Raw genomic sequence first — 27,553 nt, forward strand, 5'->3', positions numbered from 1 at the left:
TTCGGCAAAATAAAATAATTAAATCAAGACGAGCTGAATATCAAACACTGTTAAGACTGGCCACTGTAATATCATTAACATTATAAGAAACTCCGTTCAAAGTTGTTCAACTCCGGAATGGTAATGTTAATTAATAAAGATAATACATTTTATTAATCATTATTTCTTAATTTCTTTGTGTTTAATATAAGCAGACAATTATATAAAACACGTAGGGCAACGTTACTTTAGTAGGATTTGTATATTTTATTTTGATTTGTTAAAATTAAATTAATAAATTACATGTTCTGTCATAATTTTACATTAAAAGCAAAATATTAAACATTACAAACACGCGTATCCCGAGCACGTGCTCTTCTGCAACGGTCAAATGCATGAAACAGACACTCCCATCTCTGGAATAGCCTGCATCATTTTAATCCCGTCCGAATCGGTACATACAATCACAGACGTCCTGGGGGACACGTTGAAACTCAAACGTCGTTTGGAAAACTAATCCCGTCCGAATAGTGCTATAGTTACATTTGTGCTATGCTGTAGTTTGGACGAGTTTATTATTATTCTGTAATATGAAAAAATATATAAATAAAGAACGAGTGAGTGACCCCAAACGTTTGACTGGTAGTGCATATCCTACTGGAATACTGAAATCCAGTGGCTAGCTAATCTGCACTGACAATTAAGCTTAAATATTAGATGGATGATGAATGTGTTGTGAAGTGATGGATAGCCTATTGCCTTTTAATAAGCTTGGCCTGCAGGTTGTGCTAGTGTGTTAATAAACCTGTTAACTGAACTCTGGCCTGTTGTGTGAGACATAACATTATTATTATTATTATTATGTTAAATTCAACAGAGGAGACAGGAGAGAGAAGTCAGGCAGTTGAGGAGGAGAAAGATTTAGGAGAAGAGAGGGAAATAATAAGGGCCCTCCCAAGACAGTGAAGATGTGGCACTCACTGTGTCCAAAGGCTCAATCTTTGCAGCCAATGACCCTGCATTTTATAAATGCAGAAGCCACTACTCTGATGAAGAGAGGCAGAGCATCCTTCAAAACAAATGGAGTAGGGACCAGTATATATATATCCCCAAAGGCAATTTGGGAAAAGGCTGTTGAGGTACAGTATAGTGTTGAGTGGGAAAATAAATACCCCTGGCTACAGTACTCTCCATCTGAGGTTGCAGCATATTGTTGTGTGTGTATACTGTTCAACAGTCAGAAAGGGTCAAACAACACATTCCAGAGGGATGGATTTAGGGACTGGAAAAATGCTCTTGGTGAGAAAAAGGGAATCATCTCAAATCATGGCAACACTCCAGGACATATGTGACCCGTCACGGAAAGTAGGGACACAAGTCGGCAGCACAAGTTCCGAGAAAATGAGAAACAAAGTTTTTTTTCTTCAAAATTTGTGATTTTCGTTTTATTGCAGAATCTGTTAGTTGAGATCACGAAGAAGCCTCTCCATGTTTGAGATAGCAGTTTATGTATATTTAAAAGCGTACATTTTGCGGTTAAAATAGGCTTGTTTTTCCAGAGATTCTAGCATACAGCGGGGGCGTCATTGTCTGTGTGTATATTTACATACTGTATAAGCTTGTGTTTTCGCCTCCGCCCCCAAAGGGAACAGCGTGACTACTAAATAAGGATAGTTTGCCCAAAAATGAAAATAATGTCATTAATGACTTACCCTTATGTCGTTCTAAACTCGGAAGACCTCCGTTCATCTTCGGAACACAGTTTAAGATGTTTTAACGTTAGATTTAGTCCGAGAGCTTTCTGTCCCCTTCATTGAAAATCTATGTATGGTTTCCATGTCCAGAAAGGTAATAAAAACATCATCAAAGTAGTCCATGTGACATCAGTGGGTCAGTTAGATTGTGTTGAACCATCGAAAATACAGTTTGGTCCAAAAATAGCAGAATTACGACTTTATTCAGCATTGTCTTCTCTTCCGGCTCGAGCGTGAAGTCACGTGACTGTAGTGACGCGGCTGCCCTGTTCCTCAGATATGTTTGCTAAGTTGTTTTTTTTTTTTTCAAGCTTATAGCGTGCGTCTCAGCAGACTGTAAAGCTCGGGCGCACAAAACAAAAGAAAAATAAAAGAAGCTGGGGCGGAACCAATAACAGTCAGCCGCATCGTACGTCAGCCGCGTGACTTTATGCGGCGCCGCAGTCGGATGACGTCAAAGTACCGCGAGAGCTCTTCAAGAAATCTTACTGAGTAGTTTAATTCCGAGTCGCTCTCGCGGTACTTTGTCGTCATCTCTTTGTCAGTTCCTGCAGCGCAGCATGAGTCCAAACCCACAGAAGTTACACAGAGATTGCTGAATTCGTTATATAATTGGCTACATGTTTTGTCTATCAATATTTTCCATGAAGTCATTGGCTGATGGAGGAACGAGCGAGCGATTGGTAACGTCTCTAAAGGACGTCACGTTTTCGACGGCGCTGTTTGGATGATCTGTTATACTACCTATTTTAAATAAAAACTTTGAAGGCGGGTTCATGTGTTTAACGGAGTGTAATCATATACCCTAACATGTTACGATGTAAATAGTCCTCAGATTGTATATTATGTTGTATTACTAGACATTCATGCGAAATCTGATGTAAACAATATAACGTTAGACTACACATCTATATTTCACGGATTATACGCATTTGTGGACAAAATGGTCATTGGATAATCTGAAACAGACTGGATTCGACTTGTGATCCCCACAAAGGTAAAAAGTCATGTTTATTTTTGCATGTTGTCATTTGGACTTCTGTCATAAAATACTACATATGATGCTAGAACATCTCTATCTCAAAACGGCTTTACAGGGGGTATGGCTTAGCTTAATGAGATGTAAATGAGCCCTATTGTCTCCCCCAGTGGAAAGAAGAGTCCCTTTCGTCTCGATTTTCTCGGTTTGAGTATTTCTGAGTTCCTATATTCAAATGGCCACAACTTCTCCATATGTTATCAGATTTCCATGTGTTACACATCGTTGGAAAGCTTAGAATCTGCACTTTCAGAATCTGTGAATAACTCAAAATGGCCCAGATCCGACTTGTGTCCCTACTTTCTGTGACTGGTCACATATGGCAGCTTCTGAGTTGGCAGAAAATTTCCTGAGTGTAATAAAAGGACAGAAGAAAGATATACATTCGGTAATCAGTAAGACATAGTCAGACAAAGTTGAGACCAACCATAAAGTTTTGTTATCAATTCTTGATATAGTGATAAATCTGGGTTCAAGAAACATTGCATTTCGAGGCAATTATAATTTGGAAAATCATGAAGAGGATGGAAACTTTAGCCACTTTGTTAACTGGAAATCCTCATTTGATGAAGCACTGAAAAAACACCTTGAGAATGCACCTGGAAATGCAAAATACCCTTCACCCCAAATACAAAATGAGATGATTGCATGTTGTGGGGCTGAAATTCAAGACAAAATTGTTCAGAAAATTCACAAAGCTAAGTACTTCTCGGTTTTAGCTGATGAGTCATTAGACATTAGTGTGACGGAGCAGTTATCTATCTGCATCCGCTATGTATCAGATGAGTTTGATATTAAAGAAGATTTTTTGGGATTCTGTCCACTTGCTGCATCCATCTCTTACGCCATACTATCACAGTTAGGGAGGTGGGGACTTCATGTGTCTTTTCTACGGGGCCAAGGGTATGATGGTGCCAGCACCATGAGTGCTAGGTTGGGTGGAGTGCAGCAGAAGATAAGGGAGCAGCAGCCGCGGGCACTGTTCACTCACTGCCGTAGCCATGCCTTGAACCTCGTGGTGGTCCATGGGTATACAGATGTCCCAATAGTGAGGAACACCATGGGCATCATTGAGAAGATAGCCGTTTTCTTCTCTGCCTCAGCCCCAAAGAAGAACATGCTCCAAGAGCATGTTTTGCAAGAGCAGGGAAGTGAAGGGACCAGGGGAGGAATTCCATTGATGTCGGATACCAGATACAATTGTTACAGCAGTAGTAATGCACAACGTTTTTGGATATATATTGCCATTGACCACAAGACTGCAATCTCCAAATGTGGACATAGTAAGTGCATATAAAGAAGGAAGAGAAGTGGCTGAAGTCATAGAAATCCTACGCAGTGAGGAGAGAAAGAGGACCTTCTCTTGTCATGGTACAAAGAGGACCTGCCTCAACCTGATACTGCAGAGCAGGAAATACACAGATGGAACCATCGTTTCCAGAAATACACTGATCCTCTCCCGGAAACTGCACAGGAAACATTGCAGAACATAGACATGGATTTCTATCCTAACATACAATGCATCCTTTGCATCTACCTGACGTTGCCAGTCACCACTTGCTCTTGTGAAAGGTCTTTTTCAGCATTACATCATCTCAAAACCTGGCTTCGATCTACTACAGGTAATGAGAGGCTGTCTGGTCTTGCTCTCATGAATGTCCACAGAAACATGGAAGTGGATCCCAAAAGGGTCCTGCAAAGGTGGGATGCTTCTGGCCACAGAAGAATAGTTACTTGTTTTGATAAAAGGTGAGACTGAATTACTGAAAGCTAAATGTATTCTTTATTATTTTATGTATTGTATGTATGCATTGTAGTACATGTGTTATATCAACTAACAGCTGAGTCAACTGAACTGATAATGGAACTAGTATGCGATTCATTCTGGTGGCCATCACTAGTCAAAGATGTTACAAACTTTGTCAAGGCACGTGTGTGTGCTCTATCTAAAACCCACAGAGAACTACACGCTGGATTATTGTAACCTCTACCTATACCACAAATACCTTGGTTACAACTATCCATTGACTTTGTGACTGATCTACCAAACTCCAATGGCATTACAACAATTCTAGTAGTTATCTACCTATTCTCAAAATCTTGTAGACTTATACCTCTGAAAGGAACACCCACTGCCATGGATACTGCAGATGCTCTATTTTATCAAGTTTTTAGGGTTTATGGGCTACCAGGGGACATAGGCTCAGATCCGGGTCCAGAGTTTACATCTAAGTCAGGGATGGACAATTGCCGGTCCGAGGGCCGCACACGGCCAGGGGTAAATTTTAATACGGCCTGCTGGACCACATTATACTTGATTCAATTACTTTTAAAATGATGATTTTTGTATAAAGACGTAAATACTCCCAACCAGGAGGGGGCGCTAGGTCCCGCGGATCGTCAGAGTAAGCATAGTCTCGTGTTTGGGCTTATGTTTGGGCCACTGCTGGACATCACAGAGACATCAAAAACCAACAAGAACTTCAGCTTGACTGTTTGCATGTTAAACAGCTGTGATGTTTCATTTCTCCATATTTTCATCATGTCCACATACAGTTTGAGGGTTTGGTTGATATAACAGAAACAGTCATCTGTCACAGTGGCTGTATGTTAGATGTTTATAGCATCTTTCACTTCCTATATCTCCTGAAGTTGCCCCTTATTTGAAGTTGCCTACGGCCTACAGCTCATATAAACACTGCTTAAAGAATAACTTAAAAATTAAAAAGTTGAAGCTTGTAGGGAAATCTTACTTCGTGCAATTTTTAGTTACCAACATTTGTTTTCACCTCATAACACAAACAAACAAAACACTTCCTGCTGTCCTTTGGCGGTATGGTAGCTTGCATTTACTTTCATGGTATATACTTAGCAAAAGGACAAAAATAAAAGTAAAGCAGCGAGTCACTGCAGTAGTGCACTGTTTGTAATTAGTAGACACAAAAATACAAGCGACAACAGATCTTAGTTAAAGACTTTAATATGATTTATATGATGATCATTTGATATAAGACCATGTGAATCTGAATTAAGCTTCTGTTTTTATCAGTTTAATGTTTAGACATTCTGTTACTGTCCATAACACAGGAAATATTAAAGGTCATCTAATATGAGAAATTCACTTTATATATTGTTTGAACATAATTGTGTCACTTGTGTGTACACAACCACTATGTAATAAAGATCTGCACCTTTCTTTAATCCCTGTAAAACCTCAACAGTCTTGTGTGACAAACAATCTTACTATGTTCAGGCCCCACCCACAGCCATACAAAGACCACAGTTAGGTCATAAGCTCTATTTTAAATCTGCTTTACATGATTCATTACCACACCTTCATTATTAACAATGAAATATAGGGATTGTCTTATTACAAATGGTGTATGATTTTGGTAGAAATAACAGTAAACAGGGAGGGAAGCAGCAACTCATTTCCATTTAAAGAGACACACAGAAATGGGCATTTTCAACGTGGTATAGTAAATGATTTATTGGGTATTTGGACCTGAAACTTTACAGGAACATGCTGGGGACACATGAAACTAATATTACATCTTGAAACTTTGCCATATAAGGTGACCTTTAAATGTAACTGTGACCTTTCAACTATTTACTTGTTGAATGTGAAGAAATGTCAATGTTACCACAGTCTCTAAACAACACCATACCATAGCATCTTCACATCTGTAACTGATGACTTAACGTTTCTTTATGAAATAATTGAGTAATTCTTTACATATCTATTGTTTTACCATAATCATGAAGCAGTATGCATGGAAGCATTGAAGTGTGTTTTAAGTGTTTAATGTGATACAGGGCTCCTCACACGTTCTCCATTAAAACATGTGCACCTGCTGAAGCTGGCGTGTTCAGGAATATTACTGATGTGTTCTTATAGTCCACTTCTCTCCATGGTACCATCTGTAAAACAGCAAAATGTGAGTTAGGGAAGTAGGGGAGAGCAGGGGCGAAAGTACAATTAAAAAAAAAAAAAAGGTAATTTTAAAAGATAATGTTTTAGACAGAGATATATTTCGGCTGTGGTCATAAGTAGTGAATTGTTACTTTCGACCCCACCTGCAGGGACGAAAGTAACACACAGGTGGGTCAAAAGTAACACAACAAAACAAGATAGATTTTTGTGTTACACTTGTTTTTAGTAAATATACATGACTATGACCTCATTAATATGTAACTGCAAACTTTTTTTGTCATTTATCTTTGTAAAAATAATGAAATTACATTTTTAATTTCAGTTTTATCAAATGTTTCAAAAGCAACCAACAGTACAAACTTAAATTGTTGAGAATGAAATATTTTCAACAGCTTGAACACGAATGACTTTTTCTTTTTGAAAATACAATTAAATCAAATTAGGATAATATCAATTTTCAACATAAACAACAGTATTAGCAGCGGGACAAAAGTAACAAGTGTTACTTTCATCCTGATAGGATCTCTGAGAAAAACTCAGAGAAGGCAAACATTAGGATGTGTTACAGCACTAAATAACCTGTAGATTGGTCAGTACTTCAACACATGAAACCAGAAACACAACACGTTATAAGAAAAAAAGACCGCTTTAGGAATTTACTTGTCATGGTTGAAAAAAACCTTTCTGGATCTACACATGGAAAACTGTGAGTAAATAATGCAATATTTGTCAGCTCTGTCAAGGGTTTGTGTGCTAAAGATGCTGTTATAGTTTTGGGATGCAAATGTTGTCAGGGCTCGGAGAAAATCGCTTCGTTACTTTCGTCCTGCGTTACTTTCGCCCCGATTCTCCCCTACAACCTCTTTTGTTTATTTAATCTCAATTATCACTGTGAAAATTATACAAATATTGCAAATAGTTGTGAATAATGCATTTTTAAATTGGCCTATTTTTGCATCTTTATTGCATAATAAAATGAAAATAAAAAAATGACAGCGTTAACAAATGTCAAGAATTTAGAAAAGTTACATTAGCTGCTGTATATCAGTGCCAAAATAGTGATCGATTTGACTGCTGGTTAACATTAACTTATGGAGTGATGTTATTAGTAAACAGAGCATGTTACTTTAAGATTACACATTTTTACATTCATTCATTCATTCATTCAGCAGAGACTCTTGTCCAACAAGCAACAAGTCTGATCTTACGGGAATTCATACATAATTTACAAAGTGGCTAATTGGTATGAATTTGCATGAAGCGAATTATACAAAAACATTTGATAATAAAATAATAATAATAATAATAATGAAACTCCATTCCTAACCCCAACGCAACGAGAAGAAAGCAAATCGTACAAAAACATACGAATGTGGTCATCTGAATAAATAGGAATTAGCTACACTGTAAAATACGTACAAATTGCCATGAGATTGCCTTGAGGCGACTTACAAATGAGAGAGCATTTAACAATTTGTCAGTGAGGTAACAATAAGTGTCGTCTATAAAGCCATGTTTACAAGTTAAATTTCCTTTTCATTACAGTCATGTGTAACAATTTCAATCTCAGGAAAGTGTGTTAGGGAAAAACACACACACACACAGTCATTCAGTTCTGATTTTCTGTTGATTTTAAAATGAATATGCTACAACTTGACTTACTGTGAGATTATCATTTATTTCTCTTGTCTCTCGATATTTGTGCTTGTTCTCTAAAAAATGAAACAAAATGCAGCGTTAAAAATAATATTTTTGATATCAAGTTGAAAGAGGCAAAATAAATGGCTTCACAACCAGAGAGAAACAAATTAATATGTCTTTAATGCGATGAAAAGTTGAGGAGCCAGTGACTATGGGAAACCAGTGGGCAGTTCTGGAGGGATTTCTGTTTATGAACAAAGACAAAATACAAATAACTTCAACAATCAGCTGATACTTACTATATTGTTGTCTCAACTTCCAAATGACCAGAAATGCAGTGATCACCAACAGCACAACCCCACACACGATCAACGGAGACTGAAAATGACTGAAAAATAATGAACATAATTATGCTCACTCATTTGTTTCATTTAACATCTATATTTTTATCCCTCGTGTACCTTATGAAAATTTAATGAGAAAACGTGTGTATTTTTACGTAAAATGTGGTTGTACCACACATACATTTTCTTACGTTTTCATACACAATGAAAAGTACTGACGTGTTGACAGGACTAATATGTTAGTTATTTATGTATTAACAGCATTACAGCATAACCGTATTAATTTTATCCATTCGCTGTAATCCACATTTAAAATTTATACAAGGAACCGATCCAAATTCAGGCCTTTATCCAGCGATCTTGATCCCAGTTCTTATCAGCATCCGTAAACGCCAAATCTCGCATTCGTTATGAATTCAAATTTAAATATTGCACCTCAAGAAGCTTTATGACACATTGCTTTACAGCAGTGATATCAAAAACTCATTGGCTCTTGCGTGCTACCTCACAGATTTGCAACATTGTAAAAAACATGGTTAATGAAAGCATTTTGTAGCGTTTGCTACAGCAAATATAGTTTATCCATGGTTTTTGTAATAAAACTGTAGTATAAAATGTATAAACTGTTGTATAAAAGTGGTGCCATGGGAAGAGTAGGCAAAACTTTACCTGTGAGAGTCATTTGACTTCATAACAGGAAACGCAGCTGTTGACCTCAAAATTTGGACAGGAGACGTTGTGGTGTCTAGCACATAGAAAACAGCATATAATCTTAAAGCAAGTATCAGTATTGAACCTTCAAGTCTTATCTACTGAATACCGATAATCTTTTGTTACTGTCAATCACAATTGAAATTGTATCATTCATTGTATCATTCGATACAATGAGCTTTAACCCTCATTGTATTGAATGAGATCTGTATTTAGGGCTGTGGTCTGTGTGTGATATACTTGTAGCTCGTGGTGTGACTGACACACGGACAGACACCTGGTGTTGACCAGCTGCTAACCAGTACCATCCCGAATCCCTCATCTCCAGGTGCTGTAAGGTTACGGTGAAGACGCTTTTCCTGTCATCATGAATGATCAAGTTCCTACCGCTGAATGTTCCATTAGAGTTTGTAACTACGCACGAGCTCAAGTCACCGCTACGGCACCACCTCTTCTCATTGGACCTGCAGGAGCAAGAAACATGGAAACATTCATGGTTGGACTAAATGGTTCTTTATTCTGTTTGAGACTTGAATAGACTATGACTTGACAAGACTATTGTACAACAAATAAAACAGTTTGATCATAGACAGTGTTTCACGTTTGTGCTTGGGGTGCACCTACCAGCAAACAAGGGTACTGCAATAATTTGAGAATAGCGAAAGAATGGTTTTTAATGAATTAAACTATTTGAGCCTCAAGTTACTCTACCTATAGTCTATCTATTCAAATATTAAATATTTCTAATTTCATTAAAAGCTCAGATAAAATCACAATGGGTTCTGATCGGGGAGGGGGCAGTGCCCCCCCTGTCCCCCCAAACTCAACCTATGATTTTGATAATAATATTTATCTCACAGATTCTCATTCCCGTAATGCTTTCATGTCTTACTTTTGATTTGGGGGTGAAATATAACATGGGCAGGTTCCTGACAAGTTTCATGAGATTCACTTCACATTTGGTTAATGATTGATGATTTGGTTAGTTTACCTAAGGTTCTGACTGTAGATAGACTGAACACTGACGCTACTTCCTTCATCTGCACTAACCATACTGTTCAACACTGACACACCTGTAATACAATCAAAAGTCACATGATCACCACACCAACGGCAGACTTAAGTTACAATTACAAATAAACAATGGAGCAGATGTGTTATGATGGCTAATTGAAATAGTTTTACATACAAATCTATCACACAGTTTAAACATAAAAATGCTTTAAACAACAAACAATGCACTACAGGTGTATATTGAAGTTTAAGAATTCTTGCATTATATTTTCACAATGCCGTATTTAAAAAAAAAAAGTAATATGATACAAAAATATATTGTTTGAACTTTGTGAAATGTCTTGCTGACCCTGATCAACACTGATATGAAGAGAGGCGGTGCTGTCAGAAGTCCACATTCCTCCAATCTCCACCCCACACCAGTACCACCCTGAATCCTTCTCCATCAGGTCCCGCATGCTCACGGTGAACACGTGCTGAGTGGGGTCATCAGCGATCGTCACCCGTCCATTCCCGTTAGGGGCTGATTCAGGGTTATCGGTGCGAGCCAGGCTGGTGCAGAAGTCTTTCATCAGGCCTTGGCACCAATATTTTACATGGCTGATGTACTGTGGGTTGTAGTGACAGGGAACAGTAACAGACTGACCCTCCAGTATAGCCAGATTTCCTGTGGTGGTTACCGTGCAGTAGGAACCTAAATAAATAGGCAATTGTTCGTGGGTTATGAATGTCCACATTATTAATTTGCATTTGGGTCTCTTTACATTTTATTACAATTGTCCTAACCAACTGTAATACAATTATTGTGCTAAAAAAATGCTGACTTCAGTTTATATTGTTTTTTTCTTACAAAAACATTACTGACATTAGTATGTAGTATACAACTAATACACAAAAGGTACAACTCATGGTATTAATAGAATATGTGACCCTTTCTGTGAAATCCAGGCTAAAGTCTCATACTCTTAGTTTGATTTCAATCTTTGAATTTGACATGACCTTACTCAGTCAATATTAAAGATATCAAGCTTATATTTTAACAGAATGTACTGAGTTATGTAGGAGGATCACTAAAAATTGACTAGCTGGATTCACTTGCCCCAAGTCACAAATTCTCTATATGCATGTTGCATTTAATGGTATTATCGCAAATCGCAAAATATCTCTGTATGTTACACTCCTGTTCGTGTGTATTTTTTTCTTGTTTTAAAGGAAAAGACATGTCTGGATCAATACGATACGTGTTCTATAATATCAATAGACTGATTGTCCTAAAGTGTAAGGAAAGTTCACTGGTGAATTGCAATTGAACTGCATTTTCTATGAAGACACTAACCATTTGCAATAATGCCATACATTCTATTCTGTATTCATCCTATTGTTACGAATAAACCCGCCCCTTCGCGTCCTCCCAGTCGACAAAGGGCGCATTCAACCAGAAGCCGTTTCTCAATGTCAAGGATACTTCCTTGGCAGAACTAGTCCTTACAAGTCACTTCCTTCAGAGGCTAGGCGAGGCTCCTTTTAAGCATTCGGAGAACACGTTAAATGGAACAGGCTAGCAAGTGCACGTCATTACGTCATTGCGTGATTGAAAGGTGTGCTTTCTGTGCTGCGCGCATAGGATTGTGGGTGATTTCAGCGCGTGAAGAGCGCGAAGGATACAAATTTGCATCCTTTCCTGTATATGGGATATTTCTCGAACGAAGGACTCAGTCCTTGGCTGAAATTTCAAGGATCCTCGACATTGGAACAGTCCTTCGACGGACGTCGATGACGAAGCATCCTCGAAATTCTAGCTTCCGAGGATCGTTCCTTGACATTAAGAAATGGCTACTGTTTTAGTTAGTCTTCCCCGTTCACTACATTTCCCATCATGCCACTTACCTGGGACTGATCACGCAACCACCTGCAACCAGTCAGACTGGCTGTATAAGCGCCTTTGAAACTCTGAACTGTGCGAAGTCTTGATTTGCACTGTGTGATCATTTCTGAGCGTTATATTCTGTGAGTGTTTATTCTGTTGTGATCTGGTCTGTTATTTTGGATTATTGATTGGTATCTGCCTGCCTTTGATCTCTGCCTTTTCCTGGATTACCGATTGTTATCTGACTGCCTCTGATCTCTGCCTGTCTTTGGATTATTGATTGTTATCTGCCTGCCCTGACCCTGCCTGTCCCCCGTTTATGATTCTGGTTTATCCCTTTGTTTGTACTACTGTGTCATCAATAAAACTGCAAATGGATTCTCTGTCTCGTGACAGAAGACTTCGCCATACAACGATCCAGCAGCGATGTCACAGATGTCTGCCGAGCTCACCGCTCAAGCTAGCCAGTTAGCTGTTCACCAGAACCAACTCACTCCCCTCACACATCTCACTGAGGAGTTGGCTAAAGCCCTACAAGGTCTGCAGCTTGTACCTCTAGGAGCCGCGGTCTTACCTATCGCGCCACCGGCTCCTCCTCCACCAGCACCCCAGCCTCAGAGCAACGTGAGTCCCCGGCTTGCTTTCCCTGAAAAGTTTGACGGAGATGCCGCCCGCTGTAAGGGATTCCTGTTACAATGCATAGTGTTTATTAACCAGCAACCTCACTTGTACCCAACAGATACCAGTAAGATCTCTTTTGTATGTTCTCTACTTACTGGACGAGCCTTCAGCTGCAGATTATGCTTTAACATTTCAGTGGCAGCACCTTTAACCGCCATGACAAAATTTTCCACGTCTCGCCTACCCTGGTCCAGTGAAGATCAAGCTGCTTTTGATGAACTTAAGGAACGTTTCAAGTCAGCACCCATCCTTCATCACCCAGATCCAGAAAAACCCTTCATCATGTAAGTGGATGCCTCAAACACAGGCATCTGGCAGTTCTCTTTCAACAACACTGTAATCCTGCCAAAATCCTCAGTCCAATGGTCAAACATAACGACTCAACCAAGAGGTGATAAGATTCATATATATATATATATTCCTATATATGCTTAGAATTCCCTTCTCAAGCCAGCCATGGGACTAAAGGGTGATTTATAGTCGTGCGTAAGCTCTACGCCGTAGCTCTGCGTAGCCTGACGTGCACCTCGCAGAAATTTTAACAGCGCGTCTGTTCTACGCGGACCGCAAGTGCTGTGATTGGTCCACCAGAACACCTCTCGTTAGGTAAAAAAACCCTGCATCATAGGTATTTCCGTTTGCGACGGTGAAAACAAAGGTAAGCCAAGTTGAGGAGTGATTTAACTCAAACTGCAACAAAAGTCGCTGTTTATTTACATCCATCACTGCCGGTCATCTCAAATCATACACAACAAGCTGCTGTTTCTTCTTCGTTTGTGGGTTAACTTGCCAAGCTTCTTCTTCTGTGACGGTCGTGCTGCTACTGTGGTTACACGCGTGGATACTGCCTACCAGCGGTCTGCCCGTGTGCTTGCACGTCGAGTCGTCAACGCGGCCAACGACGCACAAGTATAAATGAAAACCGACGCGGAACCTACGCTATCGCGGCTACGCCGTAGGACCTACGCACAACTATAACAAGCCCTTAACTCCTTTTAAGTGCACACTGTGCTTCCAACCACCAATGTTTTCATGGCCAGAAGAACTTTCTGATGTTCCAGCAGTAAACGATTGGTATCAACGAAGCAAAGAAGTTTGGGAGAGAGCTCACACCCATCTAGCAGTAAGACGACAAGAACAACAGCCCAACCGCCATTGTCGTCCCAACCCAGCCTACGTTCCCGGACAGTGGGTGTGGCTCTCAACCCAGGACATCCGTCTTGACTCCCCTGCAAGAAGCTAAGTCCCAGGTTTGTTGGTCCATTTAAAATTCTTAGAGAAATTACACAAGTTTCATTTCAATTAGAGTTGCTTGCTAACTACCGTATCTCTCCCACTGTCCATGTCTCTCTTTTAAAACCCGCTGCCCGTCCGTGAGGAGTCGCGGAGGGGGCACCCGAGAAACAGACCCCTCAGCTCTTAATCATCGACGATGAGGAGGCATACTTGGCCAGGGAGTTGCTAAACTCAAGAGGCCGGGGAGGTATGTTACAGTACCTAGCTGATTGGGAGGGGTATGGTCTGGAGGAACAATCCTGGGTCAACACGGACGATATCCTTGATCCCACTCTCACAGAAGAGTTCCACAGGTTAAACCCAGAGAACCCAGCCCCTCTCCCCCGTGGTAAACCCCTGCATGGACGTCAGGGGTTGGGTTCTCTCTCACGAATGAACTCGCCCCATCGCGTCCTCCCGGTCGACAGAGGGTGCCATCACAAGTTTTAGTTAGTCTTCCACGTTCACTACATTTCCCATCATGCCACTTATCTGGGACTGATCACGCTAACACCTGCAACCAATCAGACTGGCTATTTAAGCTCCTTTGAAACTCTGAATTGTGCGAAGTCTTGATTTGCCCCGTATAATAATTTCTGAGCATTATTTCCCTGTGAGTGTTGACCTGGATTGTTATTTGGATTATTGATTGTTATCTGTCTGCCTCTGATCTCTGCCAGTCTTTGGATTATTGATTGTTATTTGCCTGCCCTGACCTTGCCTGTCCCCCGTTTACGATTCTGGTTTATCCCTTTGTTTGTACTACCGTGTCATCAATAAAACTGCAAATGGATCCTCTGTCTCGTGACTCCTCGTTACACCTATACATTTAATAAATATGTAATTTTTTTTAGAAGCTTTGCAAAGCTGCTTTGAAAAATGCTGCATTGTATAAATCTGAATTATAAATCAATATAAATTCCTATTGTCATCCATAAAGAGGTTAACATAATTTTACATAAAATTTTATTCAGAATTTTCATAAAATTGAAAATAAACTACTTTGAACATGTGTCAAAAACTAATTGAGAACCACTTTGGAATGAAACATACAGGTATTTAAAAGCTCAAACTTGATGTTCCTGGGCCACAAAACAAGTCATTTGGGTCAATTTATTGAAATTGAGATTTATATATCATCTGAAAGCTGAATAAATTAGCTTTCCGTTAATGTATGGTTAGTTAGGATAGGACAATATTTGGCCGAGATGTAAGGGTGAAAAATCACCTTTAAAGTTGTCCAAATGAAGTCCATAGCAACACACATTACTAATGATAAATACATTTTTGATTTATATATGTTAGGAAATGTACAAAATGTCTTCATGGAAAATGATCTTTACTTAATATTCCATAAAAAATGTATAATTTTGACCCATACAATGTATTGTTGGCTATTGGTTTTGTGGTCCAGGATCACATAATTTTGTACATATAATTATTCTCTAAAATTATATTTAATATTAGTGCCAATAAAGTGCATAACAGCCACCTACATGACAACAACAAAGCTGGAAAAGAGTAATATTCAAATACTTGCTGCATATGATCATTTGTATGACGAATGTTTGCAAAAATTTTAAGTTCAATGATGCCGATCTGTATCACTGTAAAAAAATGTGGGTCACAGCATTTTTTATTATTAAACTCTATTTAACTATTGTTAGAAAAAAAGTATGATGCTTTAAGTTACAGACTCAAAGCATTAAGGTTTAGTAATGTTCTGGAGAAACGAAACTTATCAACTTGTAGCTACAGAAGTTAATTTCAAAAGAACACAATCTTAGAATATTTTCAACATGTCTATACCCATCCAGAAGATTGCTAAAATCTAACCTTGAAGTTGACCAACAACAAGAACAGCTAGAAGTTTTAGAAACATCATCCTTTAGTGTGATCAGTTCCTCGAAAATGCTTTTCCTAATGGAGCCTGTCAGAAATATTCCTGTTTTCACTCTTACGCAACTATTTCCAGATGTGGATGATTTAACCATTTGTGCACCACACAGCAATTGTATTCGATGCTAAAACATATAAGGGCGATTTCCCGGACAGGGTTTTGATTAAGCCAGGACTACGCCTTACTCGCCTTAGGACACTTAAATTGTTTTTATATACATACCTTCCAAATAACTTGTGTGCATCTTGAGACAAAACAATGGCACTGTTTCCAGTTAAGACAGCTCAAACATACATTTTAGTACAGGAAACTGCACAATAATGGAAAATTATTTTGATGCACATACAGCGAACAAATTTCATTTATTTTATAAATTCAAAAAAGGGATGGCCCCATGTTTTAATCTGATAAATGAATCCAGAAAATCCTTATATTTCATCAAACAATGTGTCAAAACAATCAGGAATTTTGGGTTGAAACAACCCAGCAGAATAGGTTAAATTACAATGCAACAGGATGGGTATTTCACTTTTCGACCCAACACTGGGTTTAAAATAACCCAGCATTTTGTGTGGAACTGGGACTCAAATCCATTATCCTAGTATTGAAAATGACACATTGTATCAGTTACAAAAACATTATTTGTATGTAAAATAACACAACACAAGGTCAACTTTTCATTGTTTTTTAAGGCATTTATTCTGTTTCAGTAACTTATAGAAACAGATTTAGAAAAGTAGAAAACATTTTTAGGGATCATGTGGACAAGAATTCATCACAAATGATATTTATGCCAAAACATATATTAACATATTGAGGAAATCACAGAGAGTGATGTTGTAGTTGTTCTGCACCTGAGACCCAGGCTTGAAAATTTGGTCTTCATATCTGTGGAAAACAAACAGATTCAGCAAAAGTAATCCGGACAGTTGTGAAGAAAACCTTGCACATTACATTACAAAATTACACTACATTCAGTATATCATTGCATGTGAAATTTGAACAGCAGAAACTGTACATTCATGTATCAGGTCATTTTCAATTTACGATACCAAATGTGTTTATGTTAGACCTCCAAAAAGTTTTTTTGAGAAATCTGTTTACATTGTTTTAAATGCATTTTTTTAATATTTATGGACTGGGGTTTCAATCCTGTTCCTGGAGGGCAAACTGCAATTTATGGACTGGCCACTAGAGGCTGGCTCCTTTAGGGAGTCAATTCCCATAGACCTCCATGTTAAAATGCCCATCTTTAGAGGAGAAAATATGTTTACAGCCTGGTACAAAAATAGTTTTAGTCTGTATAGCTAATTTTGCCCTTCATGATAAATGTGAGAAGGGTGATTTTTTTGTAACTCATCCGTTTAAATTATATTAAGCCTTAAAGTTCTGCATAATTAGGGCGAGGCAGCTTTAGTGACGGTTGAACAGTGGCTGTTCAACCGTCACTAGAGTCAAGCTAGGCGGGCGTGGTTTCAGCAACCAGCCAACTCAGCTTCACTCACGCCCCACCTCTTTACCTATTTTATGCACGGCGACTAGGGTGGTCCATATAATGGGTCAATTTTTTTTAAATGTTCAACTCTCACCTCCTAAATGTGTTAGGATATCAATAAAAACACTGTGAAATGTTTTAGGATATCAATAAGAACACACTGCAAAATTTTGAATATCACATATTTTTGCTAAAACTGTACCATTTAAAAAACACATTTCCAAGCTTCTTGGAAGGTAACTTTGTTCAAGTTATTTCAGCCTCTTCTGATCCGAGTAACCATATAGCTGACTTGCTTGGTGTTGCTTCAGCCATTGTTTCAGTGTATATCATCTATTGTGCTTCATTTACATTGAAGCTTTCTTGCTTTCAAACACATATCACAACTAAAACAGTTTTTCCATGCAGTTATTTTGCATGGAGCATGGTCAAATAAGTCCATTGCTGCCATAAGTATATATTATTAAACAATTATACATGCTAGCAAAGTATCACTTAATGTATCAAAGTATCATTTAATGAATATTGACAAAATTTTGCCTTTTTTTTATTTATTCAAACATATTGGTGGGGTGAGAGCATGAACTTTTAAAAGTTGAAAAACAAGGACCACCCTAACGCTGACGCCTGGCCAAAATGGTGACGGGAGGCGCCGCCTACTACTGGCTTCAAAAACGATCTTCAGAAACCTATGGGTGACGTCATAGACACTACATCCATGTTTTTTTGCAGTCTATTGTTCAGAGTGTCATGTGTGTTGCTCGTCATGTCAAAATATGTGTTCGTGGCATCATGTTAACCTATGCGTCTTGTCAAAATATGTGCCTGCTGCAAACGTGTTTAAGTGTTTAGGTTAAAAGAGACGCTCACATTTACAAACTCCCTTAACACTAAACTCTGATTACAATTGAGATTAAGCAAGTATCTGGCAAATGTGAGCTTCTCTTTTATCAAAAACCCCTTCGAAGCGTCTGCAGCAGACACATATTTTGACAAGATGCATGATGCACATAAATTGACGTGAGATGATGAACACATATTTTGACAAGACGAGCCACACACGACAGACTAAATGAATGTTTTGACAAGCTTCGCATCGTGTGCCCTCGCAAAGAAGTCACCGGACACCACTGTTCCAGTTTTAAAAAGCACTTCACCCCTACCACCCCTGTAAATAGGGCCTCGCTAATTTAAATATTTATGCAAAGCAAATGTGAAACAGAAATGAATGCGCTGATCAAGCGCTTTTTGAGAAGTCTGAATCGCAGGTCTAGCATGCCGCATCTCAAGGTTTTAGACTTTAGACAGTGTGCAAATACTGTGTTTACGTGCCCTTGCGCTTGAATGGACATTTATAAAAAATTTTTCCCACGATTATCCTCGTAAATGTAGTCTTGTACCTTGTGTAAATCTGAACAATTCATAAAGAAAATGTATGTGTAACAGTATACTGGATCCGTGCATTGCAAGTAGATCTTAAAGTGACTGTCCCAAATAAATTCCATGGCTACAAAACATTTTTAATGAAATTTTGATTAATAATCGATATCTGACGATAACAAAATCTTATTAAAAGAATCAAATCAAATACCCTAATTGGTTGCAATAATTACTATTGCCTCTATGCACCCTAATTACTACCATGGTAACTTAAAAATTAATTGGGGGTATTCCCTTATTCTGATGTGTTGCTTTGTGTTGCTTATTTTTAAACCTTTACAAACTTTTAATTGTTTTTTTGTTTTTAACTTTGACCATCAAAGATACAGGTCACAATGGTCAAATTACACACAGCTTTTACAAATTAGGCTAAGAAACACAGATAATGTACATGACAGAAAGAAATCCAACCGGTTTTGAAATATTCACATAAGTGTTATTTATGTACAATAAGCACAGACCTGTACTAAGAGAAACTGGGCACGTGGTCTTATTCAGCCCACAAAATTGACAACCACTAGATGCAAAACAGTGTGAGCAAACAGGAAGTCAGCGAATGCCCTCTCAGGGGACACCGTCAGGAATTCTCCTTTATTCTGTGGGTTAATCTGGATACGAAGACAAACTGCAGACAGAATAACAACAAATTATCAACATGTTTAGTAAACTTCCGGTAGCACTTATTTGTTTACTAGTGTAGTCAGCTACAATTGCATACAAATGAAAATTACAGGATAAGAATATTATTATGTCGACGAATCATATCGATTAGTTAATCTTAAACGCTGCTTTGATTAGCATATTTATAAGTTTCTGTTAAAAGCATGAAATGCTTTTGTTGTTGCTGCTGCTACTGCGCAAAAAAATCCTAACGCACTCATAAGTGACCGTCAGTGAACAAACAAATCACGCATGTGCAGACTGTCTCCTAATAATCAACGAGAAATCAATGATTCAGGACATAACATCGAAAAGATTAAAAAAAGCATAAATACCGGCCAGTATGAAAGATCCCACACATGAGATGAATCCAGATAAGAAGCTGTTGAAGGGAAATGTTCCCACCAGGAGACAGTAGAGGAACTGAAAGACTCCGGTCAGCAATATATACAGCAGATAAGCGTCGATCACCTTCAGTTTGTTCGGCGTACTGCTCCTGTACTCCTCCACAAAACGCGATATAACAGAAAATACAGAATTAGACATGATTTATGCGCTTATTGTGCACACAGTCCAAAATCTAGCAGAGAGATGAATGACGTGTAAGAAGAGAGCGACAGATGTGCGTCCGCAAAACGATCCCCACTGAAACACGAACATTAGTTCAGAACATTAGTTCCGCTGATCGCGTGAGTGAAAGGATCTGTCATAATCAATTCGTTATTACTATTTCCACGGACTCAAGCATCAGAATTATTTTAGATTCTTTTGTTATACATTTTAGTCAAGTGCCCAAATTGAGACGCATTCAAACTTCATGTCGAATTGTATTCATTTCACACATTCATAAAATGTCTAATATAATTGTCAAATACAAACCACCTTTTTCTCATGTTTTTGAATGATTTCAAGTTGCTGTACGAAATTAAACAAGTTATAAGACGCCTTGAATGGTTTATTATGTTGCCATTTTCTTGTTGTAATTCGAATGGATATTTCAAATTGCATTGCCCAATTAATGCCATTAATTCAATTTTATTTTATTTTATTATTTATTTTATTTTATTTTATTTTATTTTATTTTATTTTATTTTATTTTATTTTATTTTATTTTATTTTATTTTATTTTATTTTATTTTATTTTATAATGCCCGTTTCCAACGCTGCTTTAAACACTCGGTCAGTTTAAGTCTAAAGACTAACCAAGCATTCACCTAATTCTTTTTTTTTTAGCATTCACCTAATTCAGCCTAATAAAAATATGACCGATGACGTGTTAAAAGTACAGCGTGAAATGTTACAAATTGGATTTACAAAAACGAGTTTTGAATCGCTCTCGCGATATTTTGATGTCATGCGCCGATCAGTCTGCGCAGCGCAGCGTGAGTTCGAACTTTTGGCCAAACCGAAGGTTGCAGCCTTCGGAGGTTGCACATGCAGGTTATGTGTCATCATCAATCATGGTTTATTTAAGTTAACTGAGAATTATATTCGCAAGTCATAAGCATACAATTTACGATTAATTAAGAATAAATCAACTTTATCATTTTCAATATTCTGAAATAAGATGTCTTGATGACGTATGCAGCCTAGATATGCGACCTCCGGAGGCTGCAGTCTTCGGATTGAGAATCGCCCTTTATCGCATCTAACCAATTATAAGACTTCCTGTCTGACAAGCCACGCCTGTTGGAGTCGTCAGTTGACGTCAGTGTTACAAAACGCAAACACTGGCCTTTAAAGTGAACGGGAAAAACTCAAGTATGTCTGTGTGTTTTTGCGGCTTTTTCTTGTGTTATGTTTCTTACTAACTTGTTTTGTAAACGCCGCCATGCAAGACGAGACTGAAACAGAGTAAGTAGTTTAATGTTTTAATATTCACGTACACAGAGAAATGGAACAGTTTGAGTTTTGTATCGAGTATGGTTCTCTGATGTAAGAACTTAACTTACAGTGTTTTATTATGAAACGCGCTTTTTCTATGTTAAAAACACATATGTCACGTTTTCTGGAGACTTACCATTCATACATGTGTTGTCATGTTAAGATTTTTAAGTGTGTAGGTTAACAGCTGATTTCATCATAACATAATGCATAGTCATGCTGAGCTGGTACATTACAACACTGTTCACAGGTTCATTGTCCTCATACGCTTATAGTGTGGCATGCATTGCTGTTCAAGCAGATATGTAATGCATATCATGGTTTGGCTAATATCACATTCTTTGAAGAGGTCAATGTTTATGTTTTTTATTTTTTTCTCAGCAATATTTTGTTTACACACAAGTGTTTGCTTCTGGCATCAACATTTGATTTGAAACAGCTTGTTCTTCTCTTTTTGATTTTAGTAACTTAAGTTATTGTATTATATATATATAAAGTCGTTACAGTATATAAATGGAGATGACAATACAACTGTATGTGACTGTGTGTACATCAAGTCAACAAAGCCGTCACTTTAATGGATTCTCATTGTCTCTTGTATTTTTAGGCAGACCTCTGGGTACTGGTCTTGGTGGCCGTCTTGGAGACCAACATCTATGTCGCTGTTGAAAAGTGCAGAGGCTAAAATTCTTGCTTGTATGATTCTCACTTTAACTTTTTCTTTCAATAATCAAATGTTCAAATGTTCATACAACAATGCAGAAGACTTAAGAGATAAAAAATAGCATAATATGTCATGTATACATACTAAAATGTAAGCACAGAAATGTGCTGGGCTTGTATTGTAAGTGTATTGCTAAAAATAAAACTACTACTAGTGCAACCTGAGCAACAAGTCTACATTTTTTCTGTAGATGCTGTTGATGGAGGTTAACTTTTTTTAATACATACATTCTTTTAAAAATGCCTATTTATCTTCATTATATTGTAATTTGATGGCCCTCTGTTGTTAAACAGGTCTTAAAAATGACATGTGGTCCAGATTTGTGACTTTGCCAAATCAAAACAGAATATGGACCGTTAAAGTGACCAACAAGACATTGCGCAAATCTACAGACCAAGGCAAAGTGTTAACATCATTGCATTTGATAATAAATTATGATAAATGATAAATCAGTAGCTTTGATATTATGTGGTAGTAAATTTTTACATAAAATAATTTGCTAATGTCTTACTCTAGTCATGTTTTACTCTCTCTCCAGCCAGTCAGACGCCCCTTGTTATGGTCCATGGGTTTGGAGGGGGTGTCGGCCTCTGGATTCGTAACCTAGATGCATTGAGTCGCTCTCGACCCGTCTACGCCTTCGACCTGCTGGGTTTCGGTCGCAGCTCTCGTCCGTCATTTCCGACGGACCCCTCATTGGCTGAAGAGCAGTTTGTTAGTTCCATAGAGCAGTGGAGACAATCGATGGGACTGGAACGCATGATCCTATTGGGCCACAGTCTGGGTGGTTACCTGGCAACATCCTACACCATACAGTATCCTGAGAGGTACTTGATTTAGTTAATATTAAGGATTTGCTTAAAGGAATACTCCACTTTCTTAAAAAAAATTACTCACCCCAATTTCATCCAAAATGTTGATGTCGTTGTTCAGTTTACAATTTTTAATGCAGTTTAAAATTTACGATTTCTAAGGGCTCTAAATGATCCCAAACGAGGCATAAGAGTCTTATCTAGTAAAATGATCATCATTCTTGGCAAGAAAAACAAAAAATATGCACTTCTAAACCACAACCTCTCCTCCTGCACCAGCCGTATGATGCCCAGCTGTGTAATGCGAAAGCATGTCGCAAGGTCACGCATTGATGTATGCAAAACTACTGTACAAGTGTGGAGAAAGAGGACCGTTCCGATGTTGTTGTATATGGAATGATACTAATTAATGTCTTTGTGTCAGTTTATTGTTAAAAATGGTCCACAATTGTGGATTTTACATTACACAAGATGCAAGATGAGAAGCTGTGGTTTAAAAGTGCATATGTTTTATTTTTCTTGCCGAAAATTACGATCGTTTCACTAGATAAGACCATTATGCCTTGCTTGGGATCATTTAAAACTACAATGAAACTGCAATTTTAAACTGCATTGAAACTGTGAACTGTTGGGGTCCAATAAAGTCTGTTAAATTGAGATAATACCTGGAATGTTTTCTTCTTCAAAAAAAAAAACTTCTCCACTGAACAAAGAAAGACATCAACTTTGTGAATTACACAAAGGGGGTGAGTAATATATCAGGATATTTTTTTAAAGAAAGTGGATTGAGTATTACTCTAAAATGTATGAGGTTTTATATGTTTATATGTCTGTGTTTTTAATATGCTTAAAGACAAACCATGTGCAAATTCATCAGTCAACACCATTGCTCCTTTAAACTTGCAGTTTACCAAAGAAGTGTTTTTAAACCACCCGTTTTCTGCAGTTTCTGATTTTTTTATGTGCAGTTTTACATTAAAACACATGACCAAATCATTGTATATTACAACCCCAAATCAGTAAAAGTTGGGACACTGTAGAAATTGTGAGTAAAAATGGAATGGAATACTTCTCATAATCTCATAAACTTTTATTTTATTCACAATAGAATATAAATAACATATCAAATGTTGAAACTGAGACATTTTGGAATGTCATGCCAAATATTGGCTCATTTTGGATTTCATGAGAGCTACACATTCCAAAAAAAGTTGGGACAGCTAGCAATAAGAGACCAGAAAATTTAAATGTACATATAAGGAACAGCTGGAGGAGGACCAATGTTTAGGAAGTACTTATTTGCAACTTATTAGGTCAATTGGCAACATGATCGGGTATAAAAAAGCCTCTCAGAGTGGCAGTGTCTCTCAGAGGTCAAGATGGACAGAGAATCACCAATTCCCCAAATGTAGCAGCGAAAAATTGTTTTCTGAGTTTCTCAGAGAAAAATTGCAAAGAGTTTAAAGTTCTCATCATCTACAGTGCATAATATCATCCAACGATTCAGAGAATCTGGAACAATCTCTGTGCGTAAGTGTCAAGGCGGGAAAACCATATTGGATGCCCGTGATCTTCGGGCTCTTAGACGGCACTGCATCATATACAGGAATGCTACTGTAATGGAAATCACAACATGGACTCTGGAATACTTCCTGAAAACATTGTCGGTGAACACAATCCACCGTGCCATTCGCTGTTGCCAGCTTAAACTCTATAGGTCAAAAAAGAAGCCATATCTAAACATGATCCAGAAGCACAGGCGTTTTCCCTGGGCAAGGCTCATTTAAAATGGACTTTGGCAAAGTGAAAAACTGTTCTGTGGTCAGATGAATCAAAATGTGAAGTTCTTTTTGGAAAACTGGGACGCCATTTCATCCGGACTAAAGAGGACAATGACAACCCAAGTTGTTAGCGCTCAGTTCAGAAGCCTGCATCTCTGATGGTTTCGGGTTGCATGAGTGCGTGTGGCATGGTCAGCTTACACATCTAGAAAGGCATCATCAATGCTGAAAGGTTTATCCAAGTTCTAGACACATTTGAATCCATTTAGACGTCGTCTCTTTCAGGAAGAGCTTGCATTTTCCAACATGCCAATGCCAGACCACATACTGCATCAATTACAACATCAAGACTGCATAGAAGAAGGATCTGAGTACTGAAATGGCCAGCCTGCAGTCCAGATCTTTCACCCATAGAAAAAATTTGGTGCATCATAAAGAGGAAGATGCGACAAAGAAGATCTAAGACAGTTGAGCAACTAGAAGTCTGTATTAGATAAGAATGGGACAACATTTCTATTCCTAAACATTGGTCCTCCTCCAGCTGTTCCTTATGTGTACATTTGACTTTTCCGGCCTCTTATTGCGGCCTGTCCCAACTTTTTTGGAATGTGTGGCTCTCATGAAATCCAAAATGAGCCAATATTTGGCATGACATTTCAAAATGTCTCACTTTTTACATTTGATTTGTTATTTATATTCTATTGTGAATAAAATATAAGTTTATAAGATTTGTAAATTATTCCATTACTTTTTTACTCACAATTTCTTCAGTGTCCCAACTTTTTCTGATTTGGGGTTGTATTTAAAGTTTTAGAGGTTTTTGATCACGTGTAAGAATGAGCTTTTTATCAATGAGATAATGACTGGGCTGTGTTTCTGTCCACTAGAGTCAGTCACCTCATCCTGGTGGATCCGTGGGGTTACCCTGAGCGACCACAGCAGCAGTCACAGGGATCAGTAGGTCAAGGGTCAGAGCTTAAAAGGGCATCACCACCTCGCTGGCTTAAAGCTGTAGCATCAGTTATCAGCCTCTTCAACCCTCTTGCTGTCATCAGGGCGGCTGGACCGTGGGGTGAGAACATTTAGACACTTCTAACTAAAACCTTTCACCTGCTTTGTTATCTACATATATGAACATAAAACAGATACCTGTATGTAATATACAAGCCCATGGTTTGATATCGTTGAGTTCTGAATCAATCTGAAGCATAAGATGTGTGACATTACACGTGCTTGTCTGCAGGTCCAGGATTGGTGAATAGATTTCGTCCTGACTTCAAGAGGAAATTTGAGGATTTGTTTGATGATGACACCATGACACAATACATTTACCACTGTAACGCTCAAAGTCCGAGGTACGAGCTACTGTACTGAAATTCAATTTTTAGTGAAGTCCTTCTGCAGATTTATTTATTGTATTTTTCTCTTTCCTCACAGTGGAGAGGTGGGTTTCAAAGCCATGACCGAGTCTTTTGGCTGGGCGAAGCGGCCAATGGTCCAGCGTGTGAACTTACTGCCACCCTCGATGCCCGTCACCATATTGTATGGTGCTCTCTCCTGGGTAGACAGCAGCACGGGAAACACAGTGGTTCAGATAAGAGGCAAAAGCCCCACCACTATCATAGTAAGTAATTCATTACAAACTGCAATGTTTTCAGTTTTATCAGAGCTCCTGTTTGTTTATTCTTCTTTAAAATCGATTGCACATACAGACAGACTTAACATACATTGAAAATTTGTATTGTAGGTATTTTGGGTAATATTAATACAGTTCTAGTCAAATAAAAACATGGTCTTTGATGTTGTATGTTTTCGGTCATATTTCCTTGAAGGGCACTCCCAAACTTCCTTTTATTTTTCTTTCTGCAGCTCATCGAGGACGCCTCCCATCACGTGTATGCCGACCAGCCGGAGGAGTTTAACCGGACCGTTCAAAGCATCTGTAATACTATAGACTGAGAATCAACATAAATATATTTATAAAACAAACAGAATGTCACAGGGTTTTTTTAATGAATGATGTCTGTAAAACACAGCCTAAATAGAGTTGGTAAAAGTTTCCCGATCTGGGATCAAATCATTCGAGTGCCAGTTTGATACAAAAGACCTCATCCATTCATAAAGTCATTTTAATATGTGTGGCTTTTAATGCATAAAGACTTAAGAATTATACTGCTGAATGTAGTTCACACAGTTTTTCTTTCTTTCTGTTGTTTGTATCTTATATTTTAATCAAATTTTTATTACAAGTTTGCACTGAGAGGGTCCTGTTAAACATGGTATATATATTGCAAATGTTTAGGCAGTCATATTGACTAAAAGATTTAATATAACATTATAAACAATTGTCTGTATTGTATAATGTGCATTCTAATATATTGTTAACCTTAAACACAGTTTTGTTTCTCTTTATTTAAATTTTCAGCTCATATGCTTTTCCACCTTATATGATAAATGTCCACTAAGAGGCGCCAGCTCCAAGATATTAGTACTGACGCAGTACTCACTCTACTGTAAATATGAGTATTTTTCATGGAGATTTGTTTGCAGATGTGCTTTTTTAAGTCTTAATGCATCATATGGGAGAGAAAATTTCATATGTCAGTCTAGAGGTAAAA

The 27,553-nt window shown here is 38.0% G+C and overlaps 3 protein-coding genes across 4 annotated transcripts; 1 reads left to right on the forward strand and 2 right to left on the reverse strand.

Annotated features, from left to right (window-relative positions):
• Window positions 1–5,734: 5,734 nt before the first annotated feature.
• On the reverse strand, window positions 5,735–16,232 carry pigr (polymeric immunoglobulin receptor). The gene is made up of 9 exons (XM_073872821.1): window positions 16,076–16,232; window positions 10,766–11,110; window positions 10,394–10,475; window positions 9,643–9,866; window positions 9,361–9,436; window positions 8,647–8,735; window positions 8,369–8,418; window positions 6,335–6,693; window positions 5,735–6,283 (listed from the first exon to the last, which is right to left on the reverse strand). Exons 1-8 carry the CDS (start codon window positions 16,122–16,124, stop codon window positions 6,595–6,597), a joined length of 1,014 nt encoding a protein of 337 aa, XP_073728922.1. The 5' UTR covers window positions 16,125–16,232; the 3' UTR covers window positions 5,735–6,283; window positions 6,335–6,594.
• Window positions 16,233–19,535: 3,303 nt separating this feature from the next.
• dad1 (defender against cell death 1) lies at window positions 19,536–20,383 on the reverse strand. The gene is made up of 2 exons (XM_055201430.2): window positions 20,070–20,383; window positions 19,536–19,699 (listed from the first exon to the last, which is right to left on the reverse strand). Exons 1-2 carry the CDS (start codon window positions 20,278–20,280, stop codon window positions 19,569–19,571), a joined length of 342 nt encoding a protein of 113 aa, XP_055057405.1. The 5' UTR covers window positions 20,281–20,383; the 3' UTR covers window positions 19,536–19,568.
• A 1,045-nt stretch (window positions 20,384–21,428) lies between these two features.
• abhd4 (abhydrolase domain containing 4, N-acyl phospholipase B) lies at window positions 21,429–27,327 on the forward strand. Of its 2 annotated transcripts, none has more exons than XM_055201427.2 (8): window positions 21,429–21,588; window positions 22,226–22,314; window positions 22,636–22,740; window positions 22,881–23,169; window positions 25,823–26,007; window positions 26,179–26,290; window positions 26,373–26,559; window positions 26,805–27,327. In XM_055201427.2, the coding sequence occupies exons 1-8, from the start codon at window positions 21,566–21,568 to the stop codon at window positions 26,892–26,894; spliced, it is 1,080 nt and encodes a 359-aa protein (XP_055057402.2). In that variant the 5' UTR covers window positions 21,429–21,565; the 3' UTR covers window positions 26,895–27,327. The 2 variants fall into 2 exon arrangements, with proteins under 2 accessions (XP_055057402.2, XP_073728899.1); XM_073872798.1 differs by having other exon boundaries at window positions 21,477–21,495.
• The last annotated feature ends 226 nt before the right edge of the window (window positions 27,328–27,553 follow it).

This window comes from Misgurnus anguillicaudatus, chromosome 2 (assembly GCF_027580225.2).
Source record: "Misgurnus anguillicaudatus chromosome 2, ASM2758022v2, whole genome shotgun sequence".
In the NCBI taxonomy this organism is placed as follows: domain Eukaryota; kingdom Metazoa; phylum Chordata; class Actinopteri; order Cypriniformes; family Cobitidae; genus Misgurnus; species Misgurnus anguillicaudatus.

Coding starts and splice junctions, on each gene's coding strand:
- pigr (XM_073872821.1), bottom strand. CDS start 16,124: ATGATGTTTCTAAAACTTCTAGCTGTTCTTGTTGTTGGTCAACTTCAA. Junction 8,419..8,646: donor GAAGTTGAGACAACAATATA/GTAAGTATCAGC, acceptor TTCATTTTTTAG/AGAACAAGCACAAATATCGA. Junction 6,694..8,368: donor AAATAAATGATAATCTCACA/GTAAGTCAAGTT, acceptor GCTGTTTTACAG/ATGGTACCATGGAGAGAAGT.
- abhd4 (XM_055201427.2), top strand. CDS start 21,566: ATGCAAGACGAGACTGAAACAGA. Junction 21,589..22,225: donor CAAGACGAGACTGAAACAGA/GTAAGTAGTTTA, acceptor TTGTATTTTTAG/GCAGACCTCTGGGTACTGGT. Junction 26,291..26,372: donor TGTAACGCTCAAAGTCCGAG/GTACGAGCTACT, acceptor CTTTCCTCACAG/TGGAGAGGTGGGTTTCAAAG.
- dad1 (XM_055201430.2), bottom strand. CDS start 20,280: ATGTCTAATTCTGTATTTTCTGTTATATCGCGTTTTGTGGAGGAGTAC. Junction 19,700..20,069: donor GGGATCTTTCATACTGGCCG/GTATTTATGCTT, acceptor TTCTGTCTGCAG/TTTGTCTTCGTATCCAGATT.